Here is a 22031-nt window from a genome sequence, read left to right as displayed (position 1 = left end):
GCACCATGGCCTGGGGTGGTCCAGAAAAGTGGCACCTAGAGAAGTGTTGGGAAGAGAATTACCTCAGTCTTGCTCTCATTTAGATTGAGGAAGTTAGCACTCAACCATGCTTTGATGTCAGTCAGGCAATTGAGCAATGGCTGAAGTGCAGCCTTTCCTCTAGATTTTAGTGGCAGATAGACCTGGACATCATCAGCATAACAGTGGAAGGACACCCCATGGTTTGCCAGGATAGGGCCTAGGGGCAGCATGTAAAGGAGAAATAGAAGTCTAGTGGTCTAGCACCATGGCCTGGGGTGGTCCAGTGGTCTAGTGGTCTAGCACCATGACCTGGGGTGGTCTAGTGGTCTAGCACCATGACCTGGGGTGGTCCAGTGGTCTAGCACCATGGCCTGGGGTGGTCCAGTGGTCTAGCACCATGGCCTGGGGTGGTCCAGTGGTCTAGCACCGAGGTCTACAGTGCACACATATTATGCCCATGTCGGCATGGGTTCGAATACGGCCCCATGCCCTGCTGACATGCCCTCTCTCTCCCTTCTTCTCCTTACTTTCCTGTCTGTCTTCACTGTATCTGTCCAATAAAAAACATTTAAAATAAGAGTGGGACTGTCTCACTCAGAAAAAATTACGTATAAAAAGAGAGCAATTAATCCTTAATAGACATTTGCCATGTTAATGACACAGTTATACAGTGCCCTGAAGAAGTTACGGGACAGTGAAGCATTTTTTTCTCCTTTCGGGGGCAAAGTGTTGTTTCTTCTTTTTCGTATTACATTATCCAACAGTTAGTTCCGACCAAATCATTTGATTGGACAAGAGGCATTCCATGAGTGCCGATATACAGTATAACGCACTGGGACTTTTAACTATATGTATCACTCCGCCGCACAGGTGTTCTATTAAATGACCGTTAATACAAAGTAGCTAGCCTGCAGATGTTTGTGTTCAGGTTACTAGGCAACAGTCCAGTTGAAGTTCAGTTGCAGAACAATTTTTTGTTGGCGGAGCCAAAATAAATGATTAAATAAACAAACAAATCATAATCTGTTGTCGCTTATTACTGTTAATTAATAAATGGCGCTGTAGAACTGTTGTATAAAAGCAATATCACACTCGAGGTCGTGCTGTTATACTGAATATCAGCACGGCTGTGATCGTCTTCGGTACTAAGCCGTGCTGATATTCAGTATAAGAGCACTCCCTCTCGTGTGATATTGCTTAAATAATGTATGCTTCAGAATCTTCATCTTCCTCTTCCTCGTCTCGTTCCTCTGCTCTATTCCAGGTGAAGGTGATGCACAAACAGCTGCTCCTCTTCCATAATGCCATATCAGCTTACTTCGCTGGCAACCAGCAGCAGCTGGAACAGACTCTGAGACAGTTCAACGTCAAGTTAAAGCCCCCGGGGTCAGACAAGCCGTCCTGGCTGGAGGAACAGTGAGCAGCACCCAGGTCATCTTCATACGGGACGCGTAGGAGAAACTAAAGAGGTGGACTAGAGCCATGAGGGGTCTGTCAGATGGACAAAAATATATACAACCAACGACAGACAGCACCCGTAGACGCCAATGATGATGATGATGATGATGATGATGATGATGATGATGATAGATTAATGGACAAAACAAGAGCTCATCTTGTCTTATTTTTGCTTATTTGTTCATAGAATATAATTTTTAATACAATTTTATTTAGATATTTTGTATTTTGATCACAAAACAAAAACATTGAAGTGTCATTATGCTTTATGTAGCAGACACATTGTATTGTATGTTGTATGTCACCTACTATTTATGCTTTAACTTTATTATTATTATTATTATTATTATTAACTTTCGTTACTATTCTTTCCCATCCTCTCCCATCTCTACATCTATGGAAAATATGTTTATGTTTGAAACGTAACTGTATGTAGTGTACAGTATGTGATACTGTTTGAGTCGATCTTTCCACGGACCATTCCCACATCAGATACAAGTACAAGTAGCCTAAATGCTACTAGCCTAAATGCTGTCCACTTGTTATGTTCTCTACATTATACTCTGGCTCTGGCTCAGAAGAAAGGACAAGGCGTGGGGGAAAGAAGGATCTAGGGCTGGCAGCAGGGAGTGGCAGGGAGACGTCCCTGTCACTGCTCCACCACCTCGAGATGTTCCGGGATTAAAGGAGCGAAACATCAGTGAAGGGTGGCTCCCGGCTGACGACCCTGCAGTCAGCCCACTGGCACCGTCGGAGGTGCGACAGGCAGCAATGCCCAGCAGGTATACCCACCTGTGCTTTCATCTACCATACCATAAAGTATGTAGATGACACTACAGTGCTGAAGCATTATTTTGTTCCCATTTGCGATTGTCTTTCTTTATTGTTGATCAGGCAACTGCCCTCCTCCCCCCTCTCCCTCGTTAATGCTCACCTTCAGATCAACCCCCCCAGTTGTATCTTGTGAAGTAAGATCTAAACGTCTAGCCTTCTAAGGTCATGAGTTATTGCTTGTCTTTGAAAAAAAACAACCACTGTATTATGTTCTGTTGTAAATATACTGTACACAGTAGGCGACATTACACTGTGGAGCAGGAGAAGGAAAGGAGAGATACAGTACTACGGGAAAAATATAACATGTCCCCCTGAAGTTTGGTGATATTCAGGGGGGTACTTTCTGGTCCTGCTACACCCCAGTGCAGTACACAACAATCAGACACTCTAAGGATTGAGACCAAATACTATACTGGATTACAGGTAGGCAAGAGTCAAATGGGATAATGATTGAGGGTGTTGTGTCTTGTTCTTATCGCACCGACTTATCATTTGTTTGACAATGAATTGATTAATTATGCTATCACGGGGAATTATGCTTTTATGAATGGGCTCTGATTTACAAACAGTAATGGTGATTGTTATCTATAAAAGAAATTGCAAGAATCCTCTCAGTTTATTAAATGTATCAAGCAATGTGTTTTTCTTTCAATGTTTCAATCATGCAAACTGTTACGGTCAGATAGGGAACCCAAGCGCAGACACAGACCAGAGACAGATTAAAGTAAAATAAAATATATTTATTTTAAGGAGTAGGCAGAGAATGGTCGTAGGGCAAGGGTCAGGCAGGGGGAGTAGTCGGCAGGCAGGCAGGGGGTTAGGCAGGAGGGGTTGTCGGCAGGCAGGCAGGGGTTAGGCAGGAGGGGTAGTCGGCAGGCAGGCAGGGGCTTAGGCAGGAGGGGTAGTCGGCAGGCAGGCAGGGGCTTAGGCAGGAGGGGTAGTCGGCAGGCAGGGGCTTAGGCAGGAGGAGTAGTCGTTAGGCAGGCAGGGGTCAGGCCGGTAGGGCAGGCAGGCAGGAGTCCGGTAGGGGTACTGGGGGTAAAGGCAAAACAGCCGCCTCCTCTAGCCGTTCCAGGTGTTTAGTACGGGTAGAGAATTGCCCTCCAAGGGACATAAGGGCGTCTGAGTGTTGCCCCAGCAGTTTGCAGAGAATGGTCGTAGGGCAAGCGGGGGGTCAGGCAGGGGGAGTAGTCAGCAGGCAGGCAGGGGGTTAGGCAGGAGGGGTTGTCAGCAGGCAGGCAGGCAGGGGGTTAGGCAGGAGGGGTAGTCGTTAGGCAGGCAGGGGTCAGGCCGTTAGGGCAGGCAGGCAGGAGGGCAGGCAGGCAGGTAGCAGGAGTCTGGTAGGGGTACTGGGGGTAAAGGCAAAACAGGGGTAAGTAGGAGGCAGGTACAGGCAGGGTAGTAATTAGGTAGGGGAGCTGGAAGCGTATCATACGGTAAGCTGAAGCTACGATCTGGCAGTGAAGTGAAGGCTGGACCGGGTCTTTATGCAGGGCTAACGATGTGGTAATTGTGAACAGCCGGACAAACGCACACCTGAAGCCACTCCTGCCAATTAGAGGGAGAGAGAGAGGCACTGCCCACTACCTAGAGGTAGAGGGCGTGACACAAACACCAAGACCACAGCTGCAACATGAATTATTATTCTTTACTGGATTTAATAAATACATGTTTCAACATTAAAGGGGCAATCTGGGATTGGTACATCCATTTTTAGACTTTAAAATTAACTATGTATAGCCGTTGATTCGTATATAATTGCTCCTTAAACACCCCATTGAATTTCATCTTCATTTGCGATCTGTGTACATGTCAGCTTGTGTATAGTGTTGTTATTTCATTATTTCAACTCCCAATGTACTGTAGTCACACTTCATGTTCTGTTTCAATAAGTTACATTAACCCCCAAGGATAATAAACACTCTAAACAGCATCATGGTTGTGACTCTTTAATTCCAACAGTTCAATTCAGTTGTCACACAATGTAACTTGTCATAGATTGTGTGGAAGTACTGAGGCATCTACTTTGACATAATGACAATTATTCAACTACACCCAGGTGAGCCATGTAGAAGAAATATTATCTAATTTCGTCATGAGCCGTTCATTTAATCTTGGTCCTGCGCAATATCCTTTGTTAAGTTATCCTATACTTGTGCAGCTAACGTTGCATTCGGAGGAAACACGATGAAGATCACCTTTAGCCAAGCCTGGCATATTTATTGGCGGGCTGTACACACATCAGTCTCACGGTGACAGTCTTGAACTAACATAGTTCCCACAGGTGATGAACACACACATGAACGTGATGACGCAGGCATGCGTCCTATACCCTGCGCCTTAGCGCCTCTTGTGGCACAATCTTAACATTACACATTACACATTATATATCAACTGAGGACATATATCACGCAACTCTTAACACCCCCACTTGTACTCAGGTTGTTGCAATCTGAACGAAAAGAACAAAAAATACAGAATGAAAGTGGACCCCTGTCTTACACATTTCAAACTCCAAAAAGAATAGCTGCAAACTTCTTCAGTTTCAACTTAGTTACAGGTTTTGTCATTATATCAGCAACCATGTCATCTGTAGGACAATACATCAAAATAACTCTCCCCTCACTCACAGTAGATCTGATAAAGTGGTACTTTATGTCCACATGCTTACTCCTCTGTCTGTTTACAGGGTTTTTGGCAAGAGCAATTGTTCCCTGATTGTCCTCATACACTATTGTTTGTGTGTACATGTAGTTATCTATACCTCCTAGTAACTGCTCTAGGTATAGACACTCCTGTATGGTTGAAGCCAGTGCCATATATTCCGCCTCACAGGTGGAAAGTGCAACCGTAGGTTGTTTTCTAGTTTTCCATGAAACTAGAGAGCTGTTCTTACTAAGCCTCACACAGTACCCTGTGGTACTGCGCCTGTCTCTGACATCAGACGCCCAGTCAGCATCACTGTAGGCCTGTATACCTAGCTTCTCACTGTCGTTTTTGAAACTTAACCCTTTCTTAGAAGTGCCCTTGAGATACCTCAATGTGTGTTTCACAGTGACCCACTGCTCCTCTGTAGGCTCAGCAAAGTACTGTGATAGCCTGCTTACCACAAAACTTAAATCTGGTCTGGTACAAGTAGTTAGGTATATAAGGCTTCCTACAGCCTCCCTGTACATCCTGACATCATTCATCTTTACTGCATCCTCAGTATATTCCAGTTTCTGATCACAAGGCGTTTCTCTAATTCTACAATTTTGCATATTAAAACGCTGTAATATCTTGTTAGTGTACCTTTCCTGTGACATCTTTACACATCCATCGGATTGGCTGAAATCGATACCCAGAAAATGTTTGAGACTGCCGAGATCTTTCATCTTAAACTTTCCTGCGAGCATCTCTTTCACCTCTCTCAAAACCTTCTCATTGCTGGCTGCAATGATCAAGTCATCGACCCATATGATTATGATCACCTTCTCGTCTTTTGACTCTTTGGCATAAACACAGTGGTCGGCTGGGTTTTGTGTGAACCCGTTTTCAGTTAAACAATCATGTAAGACTCTATTCCAATTTCGCCCCGATTGTTTAAGACCATAAAGTGATTTTTCTAGCTTATACACTAGATCATCCTCCTTCTCTTCATAACCCTCTGGTGGATTGATGTATATGTCATAATCTATGGGAGCGTGCAAATACGCTGTTTTCACGTCCATCTGGTGTAGGAGTAGGTTCTCCTGTGCTGCTTTTTGTAACACCACCCTTACACTCGTCAGGTTTGCTGTGGGTGAAAACGTCTCCCCATAGTCTATCCCCATTACCTGGCTGTAACCCTTGGCCACAAACCGTGCTTTGTACTTGTCTCTTCCATTTATATCACTCTTGATAGAGTAAACCCATCTACCCCCCACTGTTTTCTTGCCTATTGGCAGGGTTGTCAGGGTAAATGTCTTGTTCTCTTCTAACGACTGGACCTCCTCATCCATGGCTTTTACCCACTCTTTTGAGTTATCTGACCTCATAGCCTCTCCAAAAGTCTGTGGAACACCACATACCGCCCTGTAGCAGTGGTCTACTGTGGTATGAACCCCATCACTATCACTGTCTTCATCTACAAAATCCTCTAAGTGACTCGGTTTCTTCCTTTCTCTGGTTGGATACCTCCTACTCTCAGGTTCATCACCTGTCACACTCTGTTGTGTTTGGTTATGGTCATTAGGCCTCACCACTGCACCTGGATTACCACTATGTGTACTTCTACTCTGTTCACTTGGCTCTTCAGCATTTTCTGTTCTCCTATTGGCCTCCTGTGTGGTCTCGCTAGTCCTTGGTTGTCCCATACTGTTATAGTCATCATTTGAGTTTGTCTCACATGTCTGTGTCTGTTTTTCTACAGCTGCCCTGCTCACAAACTTCACTAGCCTGTGTTTCTGTACTTTGTTTGTATCTGAATGATATACCAAATATGCCGGGCTGTTCTTGTCATATCCCACAAAACACCCCTGGTCACACCTGGTATCTAGTTTTCCCTTGTCCTGTTTGTACGTGTAGCATACAGACCCAAACTTCTGCATTTTAGATACATTTGCTTTCTTGCCTGTCAGCAGCTGGTAAGGAGTTTGCCCTGTACGTCTGTTAAAGCATCTGTTACGTACCATCGCTGCTGTTTGTACTGCGTAGTGCCATAGTTGTTTTGGTAGCTTGCTTTCAACTATCATGCACCTACCCATCTCAAAAAGAGTACGCCAACCCCTCTCTGCAGTCCCGTTCTGGTGTGGGGAATACGGAGCTGACGTTTCATGTCTAATTTTGTTTTTCCTTAACAGTGTTTGAAAATCATTGCATGTATACTCAGTTCCATTATCGGATCTGATGGATTTTACTTTCCCGTACGGGGATACATCTGCTAGGAACTTTTCCGTAGCTTGTACTGTGTCGCTTTTCTTTTTCAGAAAATATACAAACACTGCGCTCGAGTAATCGTCTGTGAACGACTGCACATATTTGTAGCCATCTATTGAGTCTGTGGCTATAGGACCTGCAAGGTCTGTGTGTACCATCTGTAAGGGAGCCTCCGCTCTAGTATCAGGGTCTCTATTTCTGGTTTGTGCAAACTTCCCCTGAATACACACCTCACACTCTTGCTCGGGTCTACCTGTTTTGCCCTTGATCTGCATACCCTCAACCACATTCTGCAACTTTAGAACATCGTCATAATTACAGTGGCCTAATATCTCATGCCATGTCTGTATGTCGTGACATGCATTACACTTATCATTAGATTCACCTTCAGTATGCAAATAATACAACTTGCCATATACATGAATGTCAAATCTGTTACCGTCTCTGGTTATCAGTGCATCTTTCTCTTCTTTGAAAACGACCGTGGCCCCTCCGTTAGTCGCCACCTTCACCGAGAAGATGTTCTGGGGGTATGACGGTATGAACAAAGCGTCTCTCAGCGTCGCCTTGTGCCGTCGTCCACTGCTGTCGATCAGAGAAACCTCAGCATCTCCCCTTCTCTGAGCGACCCCGCTGCACCGGGTGCCGTCTGCCAACTCGACACTGTGCTTTTCTGGTCTGAAAGTGCTGTCAAAGTCTTTAAACTTGGTCACGTCGGTGATGATATGAGATGTGGCCCCCGTGTCCACCATCAATCCTTTCTCCTGGACGCCGCTCGCCGACTGCTGCTGGGTACCGGTCTCTCCGTCTCTCATCTTGAACGCGTAGTCAGCGTCGCCATCTGCTGAGACTTTACACGCGCCATCCTTTCTTTCCTTACGCCTACACGTGGAGTCTTTGTGTGTGTCACTTCTGCAACGACTACACCATGTCTTCTGTCGACATTCTTTCGCTCGGTGGCCTTTGGTGCCACACTTGAAGCAGACCACCTCTGTATCTTCTTTGTACCGGTCGCGTGCGTTTGTCTTGGCGGGTCGCCGTCCGGTTCTCCCTTGGGTCTTCATCACACTGTCGCTCGACTCAGCTGCGTTTATCTTTTCTGTTTCTTCAAAACTTCTTAGCTTAGTCTTGAATTCTGCGAATGTGATGTTACCATCTGTATGTGCCACGTGTATTGCGAATGGCTTAAAACTCCCAGGCAGTCCTTTTAAGACCATAGCCACTAGTAGGCCGTCTCCCAACGTCTCACCTGCATTCCGCAGTGCTGTGATGGCTGTTTCTGCTCTGATGATGTAGTCCATGATGCTTTCGTTGTCCGCTTTCTGAAGCGATGTAAGCATGGTGTACAGGTTAATTATCCGGGGTTTTCCCTTCCCGGCATAATACTCGCTCAATATTTTCAGAGCCTTTCTTCCGTTGTTGGCCGCATCCCTCATAATTAATGATAGGCTTTTGTCATCGAACAGTAGAATCATCTCGGCGTATGTGTCGGCATTTTTCTTTTCGTCTGCCGCCATTTCGGCTTCAGTCCTCGGTTCCCCCAGGACCGTGTTCTTTAGCCCCAATAAATGAAATTGTCCCAGCATTTTGGTCTCCCAAAGTTCATATTTTGTCTCATCTCCGTCGAATGCCAGTCGAGGGAACCTGCTTGTTCCTCGTTGATCCATGATGCTAGTTTGCTCTTCTTGCTAGCTAGCAGCCCGTCAGCACACTGTCCGTTGTGACTACACGGTGGAAAACTGACAATATTTTCTTCCGAACGACTCCTGGGCCCATAACCTGTTAAGTTATCCTATACTTGTGCAGCTAACGTTGCATTCGGAGGAAACACGATGAAGATCACCTTTAGCCAAGCCTGGCATATTTATTGGCGGGCTGTACACACATCAGTCTCACGGTGACAGTCTTGAACTAACATAGTTCCCACAGGTGATGAACACACACATGAACGTGATGACGCAGGCATGCGTCCTATACCCTGCGCCTTAGCGCCTCTTGTGGCACAATCTTAACATTACACATTACACATTATATATCAACTGAGGACATAATATCACACAACTCTTAACATCCTTAGTAATAGATTGGTTTTCTTTTTAAATTCTTCATAACTTATTTTCTTTTCAAATCCCATGGTATATACTGGGAAGGCTCGTATGTGTTTAGCCCCCCGCCCCGCCGGCGGGGGAAGAATCGTCTCGGCCCTCCAAGATCATTTTTGCCACCTTGCCTCGATTCTATTCTATTCTGCTTTGAAGCTCTGAAGCTGCTGTCAATCATCAAATTGGACCAATCAGTTCCAGAGGAGGCACCGCGCGTAATCCTACTTTCCATACGGGTAAATGGATAAAACGCGGCGCGCCAGAGGAGCGCACACCACTTGTGCTCATTGTAGCCTACTGCGCATTTACTGCCCGGAAGTATTGTTTTAAGTTGCGATAAGTTGAAAGAATGGCGAGTAACCGTCGTATGATCGCACACAAACTATTGGATCAGCTGCTAGATGATGGCGCAGAAGATTTTATTCATCAAGAACAGGAATCTGACTTTCAAACTTCAAGGTAAGGTTACTTTTTATTGATCAAGTTTATCAAGGTACCTCTATAGCCTATATTGTTGTGAAATGTGTAATGTTTAGTACTAATGCTTCCCATATTTAGGAATATTATTTTCTTAGTTGTCTGGCGATATGGGGCAATGGATTGAATATGTATTTATTTCTATGTCTCTATGAACGATTCTCGTCTATGGCTAGTGAATGGCCAGTGAATTAATATATATATATATATATATATATATATATATATATATATGTAACCCTGTGTTAACCAGAAGTGCAAATAGGGAAATAATGGCATGATATAGAACCAGATGTAGTGATATCTATGTATTATACAGTATGTGCAGAGGTAGTATTGTAAACATCAGTGTAGTTTAGAGGTAGGCCTATATACTGTTGTGGACTATGTACAGTGAGGTAGTTTATATACAATATCTAATGTGCAGAGTATAAAAGAAGCCATGTCAGGAGACATGTGCAATGTGCTATATACAGTAAAGAGAGTGTGTGGGGGGGCAATAGTTGTGTGTGGAAGGAATGAATATATATATTTTTGGGTTCAACAGTGAGGAAGAGCGCTCTCCTTCTGCTCCTCCCCCTCCTCTTCCTCAGCCGGTGTTCGGTGTTCGAGATGCGCCTGCCACTTCAAGAGTGAAGGAGGAAGAAAGGTGAGAGAACTCTAACTGGTTCAAACTGGTTTGTTGACTCCCCCCTGATTAGGGTTTGCTTGTTTGGGGCCAGTGAATGAATATATTTATTTTTGGTTCAACAGTGAGCCCACTCCCACGTCGCAGCCACAGCAATGCGACAAGGTCATGTACGAGAACATGCTCAACAGCCACTTGCACAACATGGTGAAGCTCATGGGGCAGCTGAATGAGGCCATGGCGGAGCTCAGACAGAACACCTCTCACCTCTCTCAGCTGGACCAGCTGGTACCGTTACATCTCACAATAACCACCCTGCAAACCACCAACTTCTTTCGTTTAACACTAGAACAGCCGTGCCTGTTGTCCCTACTATAAGAGTGGGGTCGGGGGGGTCAAATGACCATAGTCTTTATAATGGGAAACTGCTACTTACACACAAAGACCACTAGTTGGCGTGTCTTGTAAATTAGCATGCCTCCTACACAGAAAAACTGCAAAATAGCTTTATACTAGCTTATCCTGATGTGATTTTGAAGATGTAAGGATACTGGGGTGGTAGAACGCACATATCTAGGAAAAGGCATGAAAGGAGTGTCCTGAAATTTGTTTGAGTGCAAAGATATAAAAAAGAAATTATTCACATGGGTGGAGTCATTAACACTAGAACAGCCATGGGTGGGCTCATTAAAACTAGAACAGCCATGGGTGGGGTCATTAACACTAGAAGAGCCATGGGTGGGGTCATTAACACTAGAACAGCCATGGGTGGGGTCATTAACACTAGAACAGCCATGGGTGGGGTCATTTAACACTAGAACAGCCATGGGTGGGGTCATTTAACAATAGAACAGCCATGGGTGGGGTCATTAATCAGGAATAAGTGGACGTACTGTCAGGGAGAAGTGAGGTACAGTTGGCATGTAAACCGTAATATGTTTGTGGTCAGGATGAGCCTGGAGACAAAGCAGAGATACGGAAGCTGTTGCTTGCATGCAAACAACGCGTCGGTGCATGCAAACAACGCGTCGGTGCCATCTATTTGTTTGAGTCCAGCCTCAACACTATAACCATCAAAGCCACGACGGTCATGGAGATACTCGACAAAATTAAGAGGAATGCAAGGTAAACACACATGTATGTGATGTGTGTGTGTGAAAGGAATAATGAACAAAATGAACAAATGAATAATGTGTGTGAAAAATCGGTTATGGCGTGTTGAAGAACCCTGTGTGCGTGTGTGTATATCTGTGTATGCATGTGTGTATCTGTGTATGCGTATGTGTATCTGTGTATGCGTGTGTGCATTGACCAGGCCCAGCAGCAGTACCAGGTCCACAGATACAAGTGCGAGCGGCTCCACAGCAACTTCAACATCAAACATTGATTTGATGAACAAGTTCATAGATTTGGTTTGTGGAGTTGGAGTACCCCCTTAATAGACATTCACAGTTATACAGTGCCCTGAAGAAGTTATGGGAGAGTGAAGCATTTTTTCTTCCAAATGATGAACACCCCAGACTAATGTGGTGGAATAATATGCCTGATAAGACATTTTATTTATCGATAAGACATTCATTACCTTTGAGACTGAATTCACCAAGAGTCAACACTGTCTGGACAGAATTAACACATTGACGACCTCAGTCTGGTTGACTATAGATAGACTTGACTGGTGGATAGTTCAAATCACTGTGGGTAGTCCGGTTAGAACTATGATGTTCTTATATGCATGGAGATACTAACCAGGCCAGGTTACTATTAAAGGCTTTAATGAAAACCGTGAACTTGTGGTTCTGTAAAGGTAAACAGAATACAACTGTAAGAACAGTATACAGATAATACTGAACATATATATATACATATACACATGCCACCTGCTATATCTACCCTATAACACATATATATATATATATACATATACATATATATATATACATATCAAATATACACCTAGCGTGCGTTCAGCATATGGACAGTAGTGCGCATGCGCCAATCCTAACATCACGCAATCTCCCCATCTAATACACATCCATATATACCATACCTGTCAACCCTCCCGTTTTTCCCGGGATTCTCCCTTATTTTACCTTTATTTCCCGCTGTGCTCCCGTTTAAATATTTTCCCATAAATCTCCCGTTTTTTTAACCTATAATGTAATATAATTTAACACTTAATTGTTGGACGTTGTCGCATGCGCACGGCACAATCGTTATATCCATGTCGGAGTTTACTTGTTTCTTCTCATTTCTTGGGCTGCGTTCGTAATTTTGCTCTGAGAGCACCGGAACGCACACTAGGTGCAACGTCATAAAGGGACCACGTAATTTGATTGGACAAGAGGCATTCCATGGTGTCAAGTAATGTATAAATAAATGTGCTGAATTGATATGCCCTTTTGTGTTTTCATGTATATATATATGCAGGGATGTTCAAAGTATTTTACTTTCAACCAGGTATCTGATTCTGATCACCTGTAGTCACTTACTTAATCATAGGAACTAGTTAACCCAATTCTTGTTGCACTGAAGCAGGTGGTTGATTGACTGTGTCCCCTTGTCTAAATGTAAGGGGTATCCTATGGTTGTTGTAATGTTTAGACCACCTACTGCCACCTGGTGGTAGACTAGATACACAGTCAAGATCCGGTCATGCGGAGTCTGGAGTCAGTCAATGCATATGCTGTAATGCGAGCACGTCGACTAACTAAAGAGTCTAATTGATATCCAGTGTGTGTCTCATCATTTATACATAATATTCTTGCTACACGTCAGAATATCACAATGGCGACGAGGATTCAAAGTGGAAACGCCACCAGTGTCGATTTTTGAAGGAGGAAGAAGAAGAATCCGTCCGGAAAAGTCGAAGTGAGTAGTTAGCTAGCAAGAACACTAGCTGGCTAAGCTACCCAGGCTAACGCTAGTATCATGCAGTCGGCATTTTCGGGCCACATGGCCATACAGCCATTCGACACAGAAACCGATCCCAGTTCGCTTGGAATGCGATGGAACAAATGGATCAACCGATTTGAAAATTACACCGTAGCCACAAACATTACTCAAGAAATAAGGAAGAGGGCACTGCTACTTCACTTAGCTGGAGAGAGAGAGTCCATGATATCTACGACACGCTGGCTGACGACAGTGATGACTATGAAAACACAAAAACGAAGCTCCACGGAGATTTCTCACCGAAAAAGAACACACAATACCTTGTGTACAAGTTCAGACAAGCCATACAGCTTCCCGGTGAGTCTTTAGACACATTTCATACCAGACTGAGGATGCTAGCTAAAGATTGTGAATTTGCAGATGCAGACAGAGAAATAGTTGCGCAAATAATACAGAGCTGTACCTCATCCCGGCTGCGCAGGAGAGCGCTCAGAGAGCCAAACATGACTTTGACTAATATGTTAGACCTAGGGAGAATGTTAGAGATCTCTGAACAACAGGCAGAAAGCATAGAAGAGAAGGCTGTCACCGCAATTAATGCACTGCATCTCAAGGGCGCCAAACAGCAACATGCAGCATACAGGCGCAAAGAGAAGAGCTTGCAATGTAGAAACTGTGGAGGAAATTATCCACACGAGGGTGACTGTCCAGCCAGAGGGAAGGACTGCAGGGCCTGTGGAAAGCCTAACCACTATGCCAAACACTGCCGTGGTCAGAAATTAGCACATCAAAGCCAAGAGGAAGACACAGCTCACTACAAGCAGCGGAGCACTAAGAAAGTGAACCAGGTGACAGCATGCTCCGAGACCAAATCAAGAGACTCATCAAGTGGAGACGAAAGGTATGTGTATGTAATCAACAGCACAAGTATACAGCAACCCCAGACCAACATCAAGCTGAATGGTGTCAGTGTTAAAATACTGATTGATTCAGGAGCAGCTGTCAACATAATTAATGAAGATGTGTTAAACACACTTGACCCAAAGCCTATGCTCAGCACAGCCATGATCAAAATCTTTCCATATTGGTCCAACAACGCTCTACCTATCATTGGTAAATTTGCATGCAAAGTACAGGCTACTAACAAGCGGACAGAGAGTGTGTTCTACGTTCTCAGAGGCGACGCCGGACAATCTCTGCTCAGCTACGCAACTGCCAGTGAACTAGGGCTGATCCATATCATCAATATGGTGAACACGCCGCCAGTGATGCCACCCAGTGGGCGTACTGTCGCAGATGAACTCGTGCAGAGCTACCCAGAGCTTTTCACCGGAATCGGAAAGCTGAAAGACTTCCAGGTGAAACTGCATATTGACCCCGACATCCAACCGACGTGCCAGCCGCACAGACGGGTCCCTTTCCATGTCCGTCAGAAGGTCGAGGCGGAGCTTCAGAAGCTGGAGAACGACGGTATCATTGAAACTATATCTGGACCAACACCCTGGGTTTCCCCGATCGTCACACCACCGAAGCCAAAAGACCCTGATAAAGTCCGAATCTGCGTTGATATGCGTCAGGCGAACACAGCAATTCAGCGAGAACGACATATCACCCCAACAATGGACGATGTAATACACGAGCTGAACGGTGCCAAGGTATTCTCGAAGTTGGACCTCACAGCAGGCTACCACCAGCTCGAGCTGCATCCAGAGAGTCGTTACATCACAACGTTCACAACACACCTCGGGCTAAGAAGATACAAACGTCTGAACTTCGGTATATCATCCGCCGCTGAAGTGTTCCAGAACGCCATCTGCCAGACGCTGCAAGGTATACCGGGCGTGAAGAACCTCAGCGATGACACCATCATCTATGGCGTCTCTCAGGAAGCACACGACGACACTCTGAGAGCAGTGTTTAAAAGACTGAAAGACAGTGGCTTGACACTCAATCGCAACAAATGCGAATTCAACAAGCAGCGCCTTGAATTCTTTGGGTTCATTTTTTCTGCCGACGGGATTTCTGCAGATCCAAAGAAGGTGTCAGCCATTCATGACGCCAGCGACCCCAAAGATCCAGGTGAGATCAGAAGTCTTCTGGGCATGGCCAACTACTGTGCCAGGTTCATAAAGGACTACTCAACCATCACTGCACCGCTCCGTGAGCTCACGAAGAAGGACGCTCCGTGGCAGTGGGGCAGTGATCAAGCTACGGCACTCCAGACGCTCAAGGACAGCCTGACGAGCGACACCACAATGTCATATTTCGATCCCAGGAAGGAGACGGAGCTCATTGTTGATGGAAGTCCGGTGGGGCTAGGCGCCATTCTCTGTCAGAAAGGAGGAGGGGGAGAGAAGCGCATCATAGCCTACGCCAGCCGCGCACTCAGTGATGTAGAAAGGAGATACTCGCAAACAGAACGTGAGGCCCTAGCCATCATCTGGAGCTGCGAACATTTTCACCTGTATCTGTATGGACATCCATTCACCATGGTAACCGACCACAAACCATTGGAGATGATATGGAATAACCCAAGATCAAAACAACCTAAGCCGCTAAGACAAACAGACTGAAGGACTGCTTCTACCACAGGGCCGTCAAGGCCCTGAACACAGAAAAGGCCTAAGTTCTGGGCCCAGGACAGTCCGGACGGATTGTATGGCAGCTAGTGCTGAGGCACAAACATGTACATTTTCAAGCCTGCAAACTGTGACACTTTAAAATAATGTGAAAAAATACTCTTGTGCAATATGACAACCCTAGTTGACTATCTGTGCAGTATAGTACAGTGGATTGTGTACATAGCCTTTATTGATGTAAACCAGCTCCTTACCTTCTTGTGATTTTATGCTTTTATGCTTTTTCTAAAATGTGTTTTTTTCCCCTTTCCTAACACCAGGGGAGCCACCCCTCCTAAATGTCGTTGTTTGGTACCTGTACTGTAGCAATGACAAATAAAATAAAGTCCATTCCATTCCATTCCATTCCAACCTGCATGGATCGAGAGATGGGGCCTCAGACTACAGCCGTACAACTTCAGAGTGGAATATAGAAAAGGAGCTGACAATCCAGCTGACTACATGTCTAGACACCCTCTCCCGGTACAGTCGTCACAGAACACAAGAGCATCCAAGGTTGCAGAGGAGTACGTTAACTTCGTAGCACTTCAAGCAACACCCAAGGCGATGACACTACAAGAGATACAGCGAGAGACATTGAAAGACACAATCCTGCAACAGGTCAGTGCACACATCATAAATAACTCATGGCGTTTCATCACAGACCGCTCACCAGGTGCTGCTGCACTGAAACCATACAAGCTCGTCAGTGATGAACTCACAGTGTCCACAGGTAACGACATCATACTGCGAGGCACCAGGATTGTCATACCTGCAGCTCTACAGCAGAGGGCGCTGCAGATTGCTCATGAAAGCCACCAGGGCGTGGCTAAGACAAAAGCCCTACTCAGAGAAAAGGTATGGTTCCCTACCATAGACCAACAGGTAGAGACCATCACCAAGACCTGCCTCCCATGTCAAGTGAACACTCCAGTCACCCAGACCGAACCACTCAAAATGTCTGAGCTGCCAGACGCACCATGGCACAGTGTTAGTGCTGACTTTTATGGCCCACTCCCATCGGGAGAATATCTGTTAGTTATAGTCGATGACTACACACGATACCCAATTGTTGAGCCAATTCGATCTACCTCAGCAAACACAGTCATACCAGTCATGGACAAAGTCTTCTCCATGTTTGGAATCCCAAGAATTGTTAAGACTGACAACGGACCTCCTTTCAACAGCAACCAGTTCGCTGAGTTTGCCAACTACCTAGGGTTCAAGCACAGGAAGATAACGCCTCTATGGCCACAAGCTAATGCCACAGCTGAGAGATTCATGCGCACCGTCGGGAAAGTCATCAGAATCGCCCAGATGCAGATGATGCCATGGAAACAACAGCTGCACGTCTTCCTGCGTGAGTACAGGTCCACTCCCCACAGCACGACGAACACGTCACCTGCCGAGTTACTATTCCAACGGAAGATGACCACCAAGCTACCCTCAGCAGACACAATCACCATCCCTGCTGATGAAGAGATACGCAGAATCGACAGAGAGGCCAAGGCAAAGATGAAAGCTCTTTCAGATGCTCGACGACACGCTACGCCTTCTAACATCAAGCCAGGAGACACCGTCCTGTGTCGTCAACCAAAACAGAACAAGCTTACTACGCCTTACAACGCAGAGCCGCTCACAGTCATCGATGTCAAAGGTTCCATGATAACAGCTGGAAGAAGTGGTTACACCACCACTAGGAACAGTTCATTCTTTAAGAAGATTGTCCGAGACAACCCAGACACTCTAATGGACTTAAGTTCAGAGGTCAGTGAGGAAGTAGGCCCAGCTACGCCTCCACCCACACCTCCGCCGAGGTATCCAGTTAGGGAGAACAGACAACCTCCCGCATACCTGCGTGACTTCGATTAAAGAGCAGGAGTACCAAAGGACTGTTAACATGTTCTTCTGAGTTAACAATGTTCCAAGTTAATGGACTGTTCGAATGTTATACATCTATATAAATCTGAGAACAATAGACTGATTAAAATAGCACAAAGAATGTATTTTGATTTGCTACTTTGTTGAGAGCCATGTTTTAGTTCAGGAACCAGTGTATGTGCTAAATGTTATGCACTTAATCATTTATAAAAAAAAGGAGTGATGTAATGTTTAGACCACCTACTGCCACCTGGTGGTAGACTAGATACACAGTCAAGATCCGGTCATGCGGAGTCTGGAGTCAGTCAATGCATATGCTGTAATGCGAGCACGTCGACTAACTAAAGAGTCTAATTGATATCCAGTGTGTGTCTCATCATTTATACATAATATTCTTGCTACACGTCAGAATATCACAGTTGTCTAGTGGTGATGTTAGGATTGACTGTGTGTACCCTTGTCTAAATGTAAGAGGTATCCTATGGTTGTCTAGTGGTGATGTTAGGATTGACTATGTGTACCCTTGTCTAAATGTAAGGGGTATGGTTTGTGGACGGTGGGGGGGGGGGCGTGCGGGGGATATCCCTTATTTTCGGGAAAATATCCCTTATTTTCAAATCCCAATGTTGACAGGTATGCCATATACCCTTAATTACCATAACACAATTCTAATTATCTTAACTATAATATTTACTCTACTCAGTTTATCATGGACGCACAACTCACAATTCGTAACAATCTTAACTGAACAATCTTAACTGAACTAACTTTCTCCGTCGTAATTCTCACTCAACCTGCCAGTACTCCTCTCTCGCTCGTCATTCCTAGAGCCCGCCCTCTGCTGGCCAGTGATTGGCCGCTTGGACCACTCAGTCCTCCACAGCCTTTTTAACACTGGTAGACAATGAAGACCGCTGTCTCTACTTGAAGCTTGACATTGGCTAGACAACAGACACATTTAAATGATCACAAAGACCTAAATAAAGACCAGACCAGTTCCTGGCCCCTTGTGTTTTCCTTTTTCACCTCGGTGTCTCTAAGAGAAAGTGGGGGATTGACCCCCATAACCTCTTCATAATTTGCATCACAGCTAGCGTCATGTGACCCCCCCCTCATTACAGATGTAGACAGGAAATCCCTGTGATTGGCTTGTATTTTACCTGAGGGCGTGACTGTTACCTGTACATAAAAAGCTAGGCTCTGTGCCTTGAACTTCACTTTTCTGAGAAGGATTTCACTGAAAACAGACTCTGTCTGTCATGCTGGTAAACTGTTCTCCTTTTGCAAAAGATAATTAAATACCCTTTCTGTGCAATCTGAAGAAAGCAGGCTACCTTGTTCTATTTTCTATAATTCGACTACACTAACCAGAAACACCTGTCAAGCCAACTGTTCCATTATGTTTCGGTGGCCTTGGGCACTACGAATAAAAATGTGTTGCCAGTGTTCACAAATACTATTCATGCTTTATCCTCGTAATAATTGTTTAATTCAAAATCCAAACGTTTGGAGTATAGAGCCAAAAGAAGACGTCATTGCTTCACTGTCCCATTACCTACTCAGGGCACTGTACGTAGTTTCTTTAAAATGCTTTACTTAAAATAGTGTATGCTTCAGAATGTTCATCTTCCTCATATTGTTCCTCTGCTCTCTTCCAGGTGAGGGTGATGCATGCATCATTTATGCATAAATGTTCAATAAGCAACGATTTAAAAGCATCAGCTTACGATCAGATGGAACAGCCCCGCCCCCAGGCAGCATAACGCCGCTTGCACACAGGGCCATTGCGTTTCGTTGCGTTGCACCGGAAGTCATTCATCTCAATGGGGCCGTTGCGTTGATCAGTTGCGTTGCTCTGCATTGCGTTTCTTGACCGTCAGGGTGCGGCAATCAGTCAAAAAAATTCAGCTTTTGCGTTGCATTGGATCCGTCAAAACAACCGGAAGTAGTTTCTTGCCCAGAGCTCTCGCCTCAGATTTTAAATCCTCAATTTTGGCCGCCATTGGCTAAAATCTGTAATTTGGCTCTACAAGTGTTAATATGTCATTTTATGAAGTTTTTATATGTTTTCAGGCGAGAAAGTAACCATATATATTCACAAAATGTGTCCAGTTTATCAAAATAACCCGTTTATATATCTGATCTGACGTTTTTTTCCCCACTTCTGTGGGAAACTTCGCTAGCAACACGCAGTTTTGAAGTACGTCAAGTCCATCCCACCAGGTTGCGCCAGAACGATGCAACGCAACGCAACGCAATGGCCCTGTGTGCACCCGGCGTTAGACACACTGTCCTGGCTGCAGGAAAAGTGAGCAGCACCCAGGTCATCTTCATACGGGAAGTATGAAGTAGGAGAAACTAAAGAGGTGGACTAGAGCCATGAGGGGTCTGTCAGATGGACAAAAATATATAAAACCAACGACAGACAGCACCCGTAGACGCCAGTGATGATGATGATGATGATAATGATGATAGATTAATCGACAAAGCAAGAGCTCGTCTTGTCTTATTTTGCTTATTTGTTCATAGAATATACATTTTTATGATTTTAATTGCAGAAATCCTCTCAATTAATTTGTGATCTATGACATGTCAGCTTGTGTATAGTGTTGTTGTTTCATTATTTCAATTCCCAATGTCCTGTAGTCACACTTCATGTTCTGTTTCAATAAGTTACATTAACCCCCACGGATAATAAACACTCCAAACAGCATTGATTGATTGATGTTTATTTAAAATATGTGCAAAAAGGATCAAGCAACAATAATTAATATAACGGAAAACAACAACAACAACAACAACAACAACAAAATACACATATTCGAAAAGGAGTGGGAAGAAGTACAACTTATTCAATCCCACCCCTTCTCCATAAATCATAAAGATGCTTCCTGTTCAATTGAATACAATCTCATTATATATACAAAGACTGCGTAGGCCTACCCAAAATACAAATATCGTATTTACATACTTAATTACATTAAAAAAAGAAAACATAAATATTTAGGAACCCAAATGATAAATGATAATAAATAAACAATAACCTCTATAAACACCTTGTGATTATCAACCCAGCATCATGGTTGTGACTCATATTTAATTCCAACAATTCAATTCAGTTGTCACACAATTTAACTTGTCGTAATTCATGTGGATGTACTGAGGCATCTACTTTGACATAATGACTATGGCTGTGTTCGGAATGGTATACTAGCATACTGCATACTAGCATACTCATTGAGTATATACTGCATACTGCCTACAAAATTCATAATAAGTATGTGAAAACCAGCCGACCATTTACACAGAATGCATACTGCCTCCCAGAATGCATTTCGCCGGGAGCGGCGAATTTAAACCTCCATTTTAAACCTCCATTAGCTAAAATATGTAATTTGGGCTTTACAAGTGTTAACATGTCATTTTATGACGTTTTAATGTGTTTTCAGGCGAGAAAGTAACCACATATATTCCCAAAATGTGTTCAGTCTACCAAAATAACCCGTTTATATATCTGATCTGACGATTTTTTGCGTCTTCTGTTCGCTAGCTGCGTTCGTAAATTCGCCCTGGAAATATGATCAGCACTCATGGAATGCCTCTTGTCCAATCAAATTACCTGGTCCCTTTATGACGTTGCACCCAGTGTGCGCTCCGGCGCTCTCAGAGCGATTTTACGAACGCACCCTACGTTGCTTACCTTCACTTACGGAGTTCGATAGAAATATTGTTACATAATTACAACACGTTGTAAAATGATTTGGGGGGCCAATATCTTTAGCTAGCTCAAGTAGCTTACTATATTGTTGTCTTAACAGTTGGTAAAATAACATGATTAAAATAAATATATATGAGCAATAACATATCGTGGGCAAGCACTACAACCAACTTGTCCGTCTGAAGCTACAATACTGGGATCATTCGTGATTGGGCTACAAGCAGTCAAATACTAGGTGAACATGTGTGTAAGACACAAATAAACTTGGATTTCATGCATTTCAAGTGGCATATCTGTAATCATGACGACTAGCCTGGTCTAAGAATGCATTTCACCATGTTAATTCCCAGTATAGTGAAAATACCACCGCTCATCCGTGATCAGACTTAGCTGGGGTGCTGCAGCTGAAGAGTATCTAGAGTGCAAGAAAGCAGCATCTGCACACTCAAATCTGTGCAAAAAACGATGTTTATTGCAAGCTTTCGGTTCCCAGGCTATCGGACAAT

At 44.3% G+C, this 22031-nt stretch overlaps 1 protein-coding gene across 9 annotated transcripts in view; it reads left to right on the top strand.

Annotated features, from left to right (window-relative positions):
* Positions 1-1777, top strand: part of arfip2a (ADP-ribosylation factor interacting protein 2a) — a gene marked incomplete at its 5' end in the record, with an annotated part of 25624 nt that extends 23847 nt beyond the window's left edge. For 8 of the 9 annotated variants that reach the window (XM_080530678.1, XM_080530675.1, XM_080530677.1 and 5 more), the window contains one exon: positions 1286-1777. In XM_080530678.1, the coding sequence (XP_080386804.1) occupies positions 1286-1441 (156 nt within the window). In that variant the 3' untranslated portion in view covers positions 1442-1777. The remainder of the gene's footprint in view (positions 1-1285) is intronic. The other variant, XM_080530676.1, reaches the window with a different exon arrangement.
* Positions 1778-22031: the final 20254 nt, after the last annotated feature.

Source organism: Nansenia antarctica (genome assembly GCF_963989245.1).
Source record: "Nansenia antarctica genome assembly, chromosome: 1".
NCBI classification, from domain to species: Eukaryota; Metazoa; Chordata; class Actinopteri; order Argentiniformes; family Microstomatidae; genus Nansenia; species Nansenia antarctica.
This window is presented reverse-complemented; position numbering and strand designations above follow the sequence as displayed.